The sequence below is a fragment of the Ictidomys tridecemlineatus genome, chromosome 6 (genome assembly GCF_052094955.1).
Source record: "Ictidomys tridecemlineatus isolate mIctTri1 chromosome 6, mIctTri1.hap1, whole genome shotgun sequence".
Taxonomy (NCBI): Eukaryota; Metazoa; Chordata; class Mammalia; order Rodentia; family Sciuridae; genus Ictidomys; species Ictidomys tridecemlineatus.
In genome coordinates, this window is record NC_135482.1 from 143,587,808 (window position 1) to 143,601,284 (window position 13,477).

At 30.7% G+C, this 13,477-nt stretch overlaps 1 protein-coding gene across 9 annotated transcripts in view; it reads left to right on the forward strand.

The window, feature by feature from the left end:
* Positions 1–13,477, forward strand: part of Pcdh9 (protocadherin 9) — an 848,769-nt gene that overhangs the window by 669,144 nt on the left and 166,148 nt on the right. Inside the window, exon 5 of one of the 9 annotated variants that reach the window (XM_078015811.1) lies at positions 7,556–7,614. The exons of the other annotated variants lie outside the window; for them this stretch is intronic. Within the exon in view, the coding sequence (XP_077871937.1) occupies positions 7,556–7,599 (44 nt within the window). The 3' untranslated portion in view covers positions 7,600–7,614. Of the gene's footprint in view, positions 1–7,555; positions 7,615–13,477 lie in introns of those variants that run through there. 9 annotated transcript variants of the gene reach the window in all.

Genomic DNA, 13,477 nt, shown 5'->3' on the forward strand with positions numbered 1-13,477 from the left:
AAATCAAATCCATTGACACAATGAGATATTATTTCAAATAAAACTTTCAAACTCTGTCTATATTAATGAGTTGTATGGAGTAGGAAATTAACAAATGTTTTTTGAATGAATGAGTGCAAAGTTTTGATGATAAAACAATGTTAATTGTATATTATTATCATTTCCTTGTTTATGAAAATTTTTTGGTAACTCAAGCCACTTTTGCAGTTTGGTTATTGTCATGTAGACTGCCTTTTCTTGACATATCATATTTAAGGTTTTAAATTACTTTTAATGCTAATAAATGAAATCATCAAAGTTGTACAACACACGAGTGGATAACTTTATGTATTTAAAAGTGAAAACATTTTCTTAATTATGTCATATAATGTATAGATATGTTTTAAGTTCATTAGAACAACTGTCATTGTAATAGAAAGAAGATTTGATTCTTAGGGTAAGAATCATGAAACAATCTGCAGTGATTTGGGAGGTTTAAGTTTTGGACACAATTGTTTCTTTGTGTCATAAAGGAATACTTGCTAGTTAGTATACAAACCCTACAGGAAAATTTTTACTATACTAACAAAATGCACTTGAAATTTTCCTCTACATAATAAATATGAGATTTACTTGAAGTCTACAAAAAAGATGTAATTGTAAGAATTCTCATCTCTGAATATTTTGCTTTTCTCTCAATTATGCTCTAATAAGTCTATTGTCAATTAGGAGACATATCCATTATTTAAATATTATTCTGTAGGATTCTAGTTTAGACTGCCATTCAGGGTCATCCAAGAAGTGGTGAGAACTCATTGTTGGGATACTTTTAATGAGGCAGGATTTTCACTTCATTAATAAAACATTCAAAAGGACTGAGTTCCAGCATCACCTTTAGCTCCAGCATGCTCACCTTTCCTTTGTAACAATGTATCTAATTTGTTGTATTAATTTGTGTATATTTCATGTATTCGCTGGAGAAATTCACTTAATTTGATCATGACCTTATTATTCAAAGCTTAAATGTGAAGCATAACCTTTTCTCCTCAAGTGGTGTCACAAAAGGTTACATCTTAGTCGCACAGCAGATCAATGACTGTCATGCAGAATGAGGCTTCCACCAGCTCTGAGTGGCACCTGGTGGTTATTTATAGCATGACCAGCAAAGCCATCTATCTTTCTTGACAGCTTGCAGTGTTACTAAACCAGCATCATGTTTTCCTCTAACACTCTTTGCAAAACACCCACCCATCAATTCATAATTATTTTATTCACCTCATTTCTAAGCAAACATTATATGTAAAATATGTAAAACCTAATTAATGCTAAAGGAAGAATGATCAATGATATATTTAATTATTTTCAGGAAGCTTTAATGTTTTCTTTAATGAGTGAAGAAAATTTTATATATATCTCACTATAGAAGGAGAGCCCTGCAGACCTATTTTCTAATAGGGAGTATAACCATGAATGTGCATATCTACAGGTCAAGGAAGCTAATACTAAATCTCATGAAAATGGTAACACAAGAGAGGACAGAAAAGAAGGATCTCTTCTGCAATGTTTCTCTCTAGGATACCTCTTCTAAAGCAGTTTTGTCTCAGATGTCCTTAGCATAAGTCTATTGTCTTATTTCATTAATCCAAATTAAATCATATATATTCATTTGAGAACTAAACTTTGTGGCCAGAAGAATGTCATGTGTAGTATAGGTTAGGTCGATGTCACCTGTCAATCATTTTGACACAAGTGTATACAATAGGAATGGGACCTACTAGTTTACACTCTCATGATGTGGGATCAGCTTAACGCACAGAACCTGAGTTACAATGGGAGGGTGTCAATAATAAGACATATATTTATAGGACTTTTGGAGAGGAAAATAGGCATTGGTGAGTGAACAGCAATTGCCAAAAAATACCATGAAAAAAAATGCTTTTCACCATGAGGAAAAAAATAGCAATATAAAGCAAGAAATTAGCTTATGATAAAATTAGCTGAAGAAAATGATAATATGATCAAAGGAATTGAATTTACATGATAGTATATATGAGTTAAGCACTCAGATATTTAAGTATTTAAGCAAACATTTCAAAACAAAGCCATTTCTTCCAGAGGGAACTAGAATCCTTGTGGTATCTTGCTTTATCTTATTTTGGTTATTCAGCAACTAAGAAGGAGACTACTAACCACCATTCCACGTGATGAAGTCAGAAATTAACAAGAAACCTCACTCTGTAATATGACATATTTATATTCTACTGGATCTTAGTAGGTTCTCAATACATATTCTCTTATTGAGCAAAAACACATATGCATACACACACACTTCCTCTGTCCTCATTTTTTTCTGCCAAAACCTGTTTCTAAGCAGAAAAATTCACCTGAAATTTTCAATAACAGAGAGGCTCTTATTAAATTATTCTATTGTGTTATTATCCAAATACTTAACTACTATCTTAAAAGACAAACTGTGAACTAATCAAATGTGATCCATATACCTGGAACCAGCCAAGTTTGTATATATTAATTAAAAAATCAAACAAAAGACTAAGGATATAAGTGTTTTGTAAAACACAGTAAATAAACATGTGTAATGAAGTTTAGTTTCAGTTTAAGTACATGTTGGAGAGAAACTAAGAAGAAACTTGTAAAAACTAATACCCCACAGTGACATAATATCTAATTTCTCTCAACTGAGTACTTAATTAGCTAAAAGAACTTGAAGACCCAGTTTAAGACAAGCAGCATTTCTCTACAGGGTAGCTTACAGCAGGGACAGACACACTGGACAAAGAAAAGTCATGGAAGGTTCTGGCTGAAGAAACAATTTTATTCAGACTTAACTTTACCTACCAGAGCAAATCTTGATTAGGTGCTAGGAAGAAAATTGCTCTTGTTTTACTAGCAGGTTTTTGCATCAGGAAATTTTTTTTCTGAATTTCATATGCCTTGGTTTTCTATTAGGCAATAGTTAAGTAAGTTATATATACAGCTGACAACTCTATTCCTCAAGACACTCCATTAAATTACTGCATCATCTACTAAAACCAGGTTAACATCAAAATGTATTGAACAAACAGACAAAAACCAAAACATAAACCATAGCCATGTATTTAATAGATGTAAAAATAAAATAATTTTGTGCTGAATTATATGAATTACACCCACAATAGATCCTCTCATATTCCTGACACCTTAGTTATATAGTTGTTTGTTGATAAATTAGGAAGAGAGATATACAGTTATAGACTGGCATAGGTGAAAGCAATACCAAATGAAACTTCCCAACATGACAGTGCCCAGGACCTAGCCAATGTATGGAGAAAGCATTCACAATAATCCTTTCAGAACTTTTGACACAGGTGAAAACTCTGAAGAACTCAGATGCTTTAATGACATTGACATCTTTCTGCAGAGGAGAGGTGTTTGGATCCCTAATGATGACCCTCAGTTATACATTTTGTACAACATAATCTCTTTAAGAATTCTCCATGGACCATATGAGATTCCAGATTCTTACACTTATTCAGTTACTGAGAGATTTGCAATTGAAGCAGTTTTCCTTTTTGAGAAAATAAAGTTTGAAAAATGTTTCAAACTGGCTCTGTGTGTCCTGGTATTAGAAGCCAGTTGTACTTGAGTCTATTAAGAACATAAGTATGCAATTAATGAGGACTCCTTGCTGATTTTCTCTATATGTATGTGTTCAATGGGATCAAAAAATTATGCTAAAAATGGATTGCAATGATGGAAATTTTTCAGGGCATTGCTGCATAGGAGATAGATATATAATAATGAACATGCAATTACATATTAATAAACAATATGTTAGAAGATTTTGGAACAAAATTAAGGTATAAAAATCTTAGTCTTAAGATCTGTATTTAAGAGAATAGACAAGTAACAGTTTTGCAATATAATCAAACAATGAATTGTGATATTTAGCATTCTCTGTCAATCACACCAAAACAGGGAAGAAATATTATGGCTAGTTCATAAGAGTAAAGAAAGTATTAAATAAAGTTAAATAACATGTATATTTAGTTTTAAAAATATCTACCTATATGATGATTCTGTAGATTGAAATTTTAAAAATAGCTAAAATTTTATTACCTCTTAATAAATAGACAAAGAATTTACAGTATAACCAAACTGCAACTATTCAGATGTGTACACACACATAATTTAGTGTACATATTTTACATTTTATATACTTTATATATTCTGGTGTACTTGCCTCAGGGAACTAATTAATGAAACCATTTTTTATTGGTCGGTTTGTTTTGTTTAAGTACTTAATCCATCTGAGATAACATTCTTTATGTAATGCAATATAATAGCTCAATTTTATTTTCTTCAAGATGGATCACCAGCACTTTTTATGCCAGCAATTTTTATTAAATAATTGATCCTTCTTATGGAATTAAACTATCACTATCACAATGCCATACATTAAATTCCCACATCTATATACATTCATAATCTCATATATATGAATATACATACATATGCACTATTATAGTATGTAAATTGCTTCTCTACCAATACTGTATTAATTATATTATAAAATTTTCTGATATTTTTCTTTTTTTTTACCTTCTTACCATTATTGGCTATTGTTGAGGATTTGTTTTTCCATATGAACTGTTGGGTTTTAATATGTGTGCCACATAATTACTTCCAAAAGTCTCATATTTTCTCCTTATGATTTATCACTATTTAAAAGTAATGTTTTATTTGTGCTTGTGATATCTTTTACATTTGATTTTCTAGAGCATTCATCTGATTCTAGACTGTGACCATGATTTTATCAATTCATGCACTTTGAATTGCTTATCAAATCAGGTTTGTTAGCATCAGCATTCCTCCTGGAATTACATTTGAATCTCTATGGGTCATCTCTCCTTATGAGCAATGCTGTATCACTAGGTCTGGTTTACATTTCACTGAATTTGTCTCCCTCCAAATGAGGAGATATGTTAGATTGAATTTCATTGCTTAGTGTTGTCTCCTTCTAGCTCAGGAATGGTATTGGAGTTCCCTGGTGTCAACATCTTGGTTGCAATATAAATAATCCCCCAAATCTCAGTGGTTTTAAAACAAATATTAGTTCTCAATCATGAAATCAGTATGGCTTACTCCACATGTGTTATCCATTTGAGGATTCAGTCGCAGGTAGAATTCTCTGCAACACAGATTTCTATCTGCCTAGCTCTTCCCTGAATAGGATACTTTCTGGTTCTTAACTAGGAGTTCCCATGTCCTAAGATATAAGTTGCTCCTGTCAAGTTTTCTTCATTGATCCTTAGTCCTAACTTATGAAGCTGAACTATACATCCGCTTTCTATACATCAAAAAAAAATGGAGTTGTTAATAGAGACAAAAGATATGTCCCTAGAATTCACCAAATAAGACTATTTTGACCCAAACTGGAAATAGTAACTCATTTTTCACAGGAATGGAATATTTTTGACTAATTGCAAAACAAACTATTTTATTATCTGTACACACTCTCCTAAACATTTTATGATGTGGACTTTGACAAAGTAAATTTGGCAAATAATGGAAAAGAACAATAGCTATAACTAAATCTTCCTATTTCATTTTGCACATATATATGTATTTATTATGCTATAGTTTTTAAATTGGCATCAGTCATATATTTATATCACTACTATGAAGAGCCTATATTTACCTAAGTACAACTTGGTAACTTAATCCACAAAAAAGAAATCTCCAGCATTGTACCTGAAAAAAAACAAGAGAATAATTGTCAAAATTTTGTGTTAATATGCACACATAGTATTAACTTGATACATTAGTATAAAAAAGAACATACAATGATATGCTAAATGATCCTTTAAAAGATATAATAAAGATATATTAAGTGTAATTAATTGTTAAATTCACCCATTTTGTGAAAAGATTTTTGTGTGTCTAAACATCATAAATGGGTTTCATAGACTTTTTTTTAATGAAGTGAAGTTAATGGCATATATGCCCTCTGAAGATCATTTTGAAATTGTATAACCAGTTTCAAGTCCAGTTGTACATTAATGGCTTTGCCTGGCCACACAAATATCGCCAGGGACAACCTTACTTGACTAGCACAAATTGTCTGGATAATCCATGGAACTTACAGTAGAACATTCAGTGTGATTATGCCTAAATTAAATAAATTTTAAAGTAGACAAGAATTAAATGTATGGGGACATATATATATCAAGTCTCTAATTCCAAATAAGTACTGAAATTCAATTCAAACTCTTTATTTTGAGTTCTCTAAATAATACTCATTAGATGAGAAATTTTGATATATTTGAAAACTGGAATTGATTTATATCACACATGTTGTGTATAATAATATGTATTTTAATGTGTTATTTTAAAAATGAAATGTTTGAAAATGCAGTTTTTATTAATCAAAATAAATTTCTTATAATTCTTTCTGAGTTTCTATAATACTCTTCCTATACAGGATATAATTCTATATATAATCCTGTATAGGAAAGGTATTCTAGAAATAAATAAATATATATATATATACACACATACACACACACACATACATACACACGAATATGCATTTTATATATATATATTCCATACATACATACACACATGAATATACATATTATAGATATATATTCCATACATACATACACATACATAAATATGCATATTATAGATATATATTCCATACATTCATATATACATACACATGAATATGCATGTGTATATATATACATATTCATATATATATACACATATATATATACCATCCATATACATGCATAACTTCTCTGTTTCCTTCCCTGTTTCTCCCTCAATAAGTGATTTCCTGAGTACAGGGACTTCATCTTATTTAATGTTGTTAAATCTGAATTCAGACTTTAGCAACTGATAAGTATATATGATAGTGAATGAAGAAATTTAATAATTTATTTTAAACATTCCAGCATATTGTTTTGTCATGTAATAATTCATAACCTCAAAGAAGTTATTATTGCACAAGACTAATTATAAATATTAAGAAAATAATGTATAAGCCTTTACAGACAACTCTTATGCCACCATTACATGAAAAAAATTATGCAGAGAATTAACCTTGATGGCATTATCACATCAGCTTTAAACATGCTTCCATGGCATCATATTCTACTTTTTAAAAAACAAACAAAAAATAGTTTGAAACTTTCCCCCAAGCTGTGCCTCAAGTTTCCAAGAATACGATTTAACTGTCAAGATTGAACACCTTGGAATTTATCTTCTTCTGCCTTTCCATTTCGTTTCCTTGCAGAACGGGATAAAAAAGTGACAGATATCAGTGTTTAAAATTGATTTTGTGAACACATAAATAACCCAAATTGCAAGTACATTTTATTTTTAATACTAGAGCAGATCTTTAAAGGTTACCTGTGTATATCTAGACATCCTTTATTCAATATATAACAAATATTTATAGCACTCACCTCATTTTAAAAAACACTAGTACTAGTACGTGTTTTATTCAATTTGATTTTTATAACAAGTGAATGAGATATTCACATAATTATCTTTGTTCCAAATTTAGGAAGCAGAATCTCAGAGGAATTAAGTGACATTCCTAGGGGCTGAGTTTGATTCCAAAGTCAAATGTGAGTTCAGAGTCCTTGCTCTTTCTGAAACATTGTACAGACCTGTTTGTGTGGTTATGAAATTTTCCTGGCACTAATTAATAACTCTTTTAGTTATTTTTCTTTATGAGAGTTTATCAATATGGCATGAAAAGTAGGAAATAAATGTAATTTAATTATAAGACCTAGTTAAGTTATATATATGATGTCAAAGCCTGCCCAGAAATATATCTAGAATTTATTCTTCCATTTCCAGTTTGAGGTATATTGTGAAGAGAACACCAAGTAAAATACACACCTTGTTTTGCTAGTTCCTATTAAATTGGTATCAACATCACTTCTACAACAAAGTAATTTCTTAAAAATAGAGTGAGTTTTTCTCTGCCTTTCTATGTTTACATGAACATGAGTATATACCAGGAATGATAATTTTCCCATTTTTCACATTCCCTTTATGTCCCCTCCAAGCTTATGGTAACATATTAGGAACATAGTAGTGATGGTGAAGGTCTGGTAGTAATAAGTTGATTCTCTAGACTTGCTACTGTAGTTGTCCCTTTAAGTGAAAGTAGCAACACAAATACGTTCAAATATTATGTTCAAATCTACAATTTCTATGTTGGTTTCTACTAAGACAAAAGTGCAAATAAGGCAGAAAAAAATTCTGTTTAATTCTCTAGTGCTCTCTTATTCCAATAAGAGAAATAAGGAACACTTTCAAGGCAAACACATAGATACAAATGTGCATCTCTTCTGTGAAGTTCAGATGAATTAACTATTTATCAAATAGACTGAAGATACTTAAAACTTGAATCACCAAGAATATTTCTTCTAGCATAAGTCTTATTATTTCAATCTTCCCCAATAATAAAACGTCTGCAATATTCATGAATTCCAGAGTGAAACACAGTGGAGTTCAGTGTGTTTGGGAGTTAGTGAGCACCAAGGGAGGGGAAGCCTGAGATCCAGAGTTCTTTGATAAAATGTTATCACAGAACCATTTATTTTGTAATAACATGAAAACAAATTACAAATTTAATTCACACGTTCATCTCAGTGTTATAGTCTTAATTTTACTTTGTTTAGTACTAAGAATAATGTTTAGTTCAAAACTAATGGAGAAGGCTCAGGCTCAATCTACTATGGAAATTATGTGATTAGGATTTTTTTGCTGTGACCAAAGTACTTGATGAGAACAACTTAGAGGAGGAAAAGTTTATTTGAACTTCTAGTTTCAGAGGGTTTAATTCATGGTTAGCTGAATACTATGCTTTAGCCAAGGTGAGGCAGAACTTTGTGGTAGAAGGGTATGGCAGAGGAAAATAGTTTATGGCATGGTGGCCAAGAAACAAGCAAGCGAAAGTATCAATCCATAGAGTTTATAATTTTTGGTTAACACGTTGGTTTAATTGAGGATGTTAAGAAATTTGTTTTTAATATTGATTGTGTGTGTGTATTTGTGTGTGTTCCTCTCAATGAGTTATGATTTTTATTCAATATTTCTTGAAGTGTCTTTGTTAATGACATTTTCTTTATATATATTTCAAATCTCATAAAGAAGTGGCGATCTTGGATTTTGCTTAATTTAGGAGCTTGAGTGGGAGGAAGTATATTATGATTGTCAATTACTTTTTCAAAAACAGAACATTTGTAATTAGATTTACAATTAACTTTGAATAATTCAACACTGTGCTATACTTTTTAAATGGAATTAACAACACAGATGTTTTAAATGACAATGCATAGTTATTCATAATAACCCACTTGTGGAGTCTCATGATTATGTAAGGTCATCATAGAAAGAATTATGAGTTTATGCAAAACAAGCTAAAATTTGCAATTTACAAGAATGGATAGAGTGTGATTTTTTATCACCTCATCTTTTCTTTCAGCTAATTGTATACATATATATGTCTTGTGCAATTATGATTCATGTGCATTTTGCATATGATTTATTTTGACAATATTAAATTTTTACATAAAATATTACATGCTAGACAGTTTAAGTGTTTTACATATTAATTCCTTTACTCTTTACCAATACCTTCAGAGGAAGGTATTGTTATCACTGCTTTTCAAATGAGGGAAGAGAGGCACAGAGAAGCCAAGCAGCTGGCCAAATGCCAAGCAGCCAATAGTTTAAAACAATTTGAATTCAAGATGTCTGATTGCTATCCTCTGATAGCTATAGCTTTCCCAGAGTTCACCACAAATCTCATAAAATTTAGGTAGCTCCGCTTATCAGGAACAAAATATAAATCCCCAAAGCACTTCAGTAAACTACATCCTCCAGCCACACCCTATTAACCTACATTTACCCCCCAGTTAATCCATCAATGGATTAATCACTGATTAGGTGCAACTTTCATAATCTAATCAATTTACCTTTTAACATTTTTGCATTTCATATTTAAACCATAACAGTAATAATACTTATGTTTTGGAGGCACATGTAATTAAGTGTGTGAATGTGCATGCTTCCATTTAATTCTCACAGTAATTCTCTTAATTTGGTAATACTATAATTAAATTTTATAGATGAATAAGCTGAGGTTCAGACACTAAATTGCCTGAGCAATAAACAGCTTATAAATGAGTGATGCCCAGAGATTTCAGGTGTGTCTGTCTATAGAATACATGCTCTTGACCAAATTTGCCTACTGAACTTTGCATTCCTGCCATGCTTATTCACTAACACACACAGGCACACACATATGCACAGACTGTATTACACATTCTCCTGTGTCAAAATATCTGCTCTATATTCCTGCTAATGACTAAAGCAAGTAAAATAGATTATTAAATTGTTTAAGTAAAATGACTACTGGATTATTTACTTTATAATTGATATCAATGAGTAAATATCCTTAGAGAAGCTAACAAAAATGAATCATCCATAATAGCATTTCACCTCCTTATTTAAATTGGTTCAACCTATATATGTTTAGATCCTTAGAAGTAATGTTTAGAAGAGCTGCTTACATAACAAATTGGATGTAAAGTACCACCAGAATCATCAAGTAAATATTATACCGTCTTTCTTAATATTATTATTGATAATTAGTCTTCTGAAAACTCTTCTGGTTTGTGATAATAAAATAATATTTTTTCATTTATGAGAAGATATTTGTCTTCTTAGAAGAGGTGGAAAAGAGGCAAGCATCCGATTTGCTGGACTTTAAGGGATTGCCATACCAGACTTCTACATTACATCCATTTTGTAACAGAGATGTAATTGAATATATTTACAAAGTCAGACATACAACCCATCTGCACTATGGACAATTTTTACTCATATCTCTTATTTAATTATATTTAAAACATTCATGTTTTTAGCTAACCTCATCTATTTTAATAAAGTTTTAGCTAATTGTGTTTTCAAATCATCAACAGTGATAGCAAGGTGTGAATATCTCACATACAACAGTATTCTATTAACAATTTCTTTATAAAAATAATATTTTGTCTATCTCCAATTTAAAAAGTTTAATAATTTCTGTAATACTAATATGATGTAATATTTATGTGATTTTTTTGAAAAAATGTTAACACTCCCTTGGGAGAAAGGGGCTTCAGATAAGAAGTGATAATATTTGTATTTGTACATAATAATGGACAGAAAAAAACTAAAATACTAGAATGCATCAGGAAAAGATGAACAGTAAACCAATTTTTTTAGCTGTATAGAGATATGTGGGTTTACATGTAAGGTTGGGTAAGATTCTAGAGGATTTGCTTTAGAAAAGTTATAGGAAGACTAAAGAAAGAAAGAGAAACTAGTTTTCAGCAAAGAAGGAGGCTGAAAATCTAAAAGGCAGAGAAACAATATTAAACCTAAAATGCTGGGAAAAAAGAGTTATCTCCAACAACATTAAAAAATAAAAGGCAGGGGAAGGGTCAAGAGACAAGGCCTGTGTTAGGAAAGAAACCTAAAGGTGAATTCAGGAGCTAGAATTCAGATATAGAGATAGAAGAGATAAGGACCATGTTGGTTGCTGATGTTTAGTGGTAGTACTCAAGTCGAACATATGTTTGCAATTCATTAGCAAAAAATAGAACTTAAGTCTCCCTTTCTGGGCAGAAGACCATACAGCTTCTTTGATACTCTGAGTATTATTATCTCCTAAAGGGCATTTTGAGGGCACATTACTAAATTTAGAGCTGAGAACAAATATGTATTTATTACATTCTCTTTCATCAACTTTGTGTAGATACAGGATAACAAAGATAAGAAAATACAGTGAAAATGAGAAGGGGGGAAGACAACTAAGAAAAGGAATATATTCATGCATGAAAAATTTGAAAGGTGCAAAAAATAGTACTAGTTCCAAATGGTTGCTCTCAGAATGGATACATCCTTACATATGAGAATATGTCACTTTACATATGAGAATATTGAAGTTTTAAGTTGTTGTTTATGAATTAAATAGTATGTAGTAAAATATCATGATTAAAACCCTTATAAGGAAACGTATTTTCTGCAAAGCTATTTTCAAATCACAGTGACAGCAGGGGTGTAAGAGGGTAATTATCATATTTTTTGCATCTACCATGTGCCAGCAAGTGTGCTCTGTACATATGGTCTCTTTTAGCAAAACTGGCAGATATTTGCTAATCTTGTATCTAGATAGTCTCTACAACCAACAACAAATGTCTTTCTCTGTTCTGTAAGCACATAGTACTTATATAGTGGAAAAAGCATCATGTTATATTCAGTGATTTCTTTTCCTTAGAAATTTAGTAGCACTCATCACTTCCACCACTTTGGAAATCTTCACAAGTCATTTCATTTGATTGGTTATATTTTTCGCTGTTGGTTGTCACATAGTGTCCTAAGATGACATTAACTCAGAAAAAAAAATGTGGATGTAGACACAGTCCCAATTTTTTTCTTTGGGTCAACATTGAAACTCATTCAAGGAGACTCTTGGTAATATTTTTCTGCTCAGAACTGATTAGCACCAAGGACAGAAACTTTAGGCTCCAAAATATAAGAAATATGGAATTTTAATATGGATTAAAAAGAAAGCAAATGTGGTGTCTCCATCTACAAAGCCTATAATAATTCAATAATACTTAAGGACATAAACCATGCCATATCAACTCCATTTACTTTTATGCTGCAACCACCTAATTTTATAAAAATGAAGTAAATGCATATTAAATGGTGGATTTATGTTTTATGTCTTAAATTATTACAAATGATTATAATAACAGTCATACTCATTAAACATCAGTAATATGTTTATATTTTGGTGTATTTTATAATTTTTATAATTTTTTGTTTAATCAATATTAATAATAAAGACATTTTTGTAGCATTGACTACTTATAACTTTTAACATTTCAGCTTAGCAAATATTTAGAGTATCTTTAATATCTTGTATTATTAATTATAGTTCAGTTAGTTGTACATGGCTTCATGATATTACATTACATGGAAGAAATGAATCTACCAGTTTTATTGTGGTTTCTTCACTTTATCTTTTGAAATTACTCTTTCAAAGCAGATAGTATCTGTGTGAACTCATGACATGAGAGCCATTTTATTCACCAGGTAGAGTTTTATGTACAAGGCATTGTGCAATTGTGTTTCCAGATTAACACTGTGATTTCCCATGCAGATGGATAGGTCAAAATGATCACGGATGTACTGAAGACTTGTGTGCTGATTAAATTCAGTTGTTATGATTAAAAATATCCATGGATTATCTTTACCTAGTTTATAGTCATGTATTGAAAACATTTGTTGTCACATTCAATCTCCTTAAACACCAAAGTTAAATAATACTAAGGAATGGAGAATTTATTTTGATCCTTCAAGGTTTTGATGAATAGTTAATGTTTATAATTGGCACATGCATGTTAATATTAAAGAA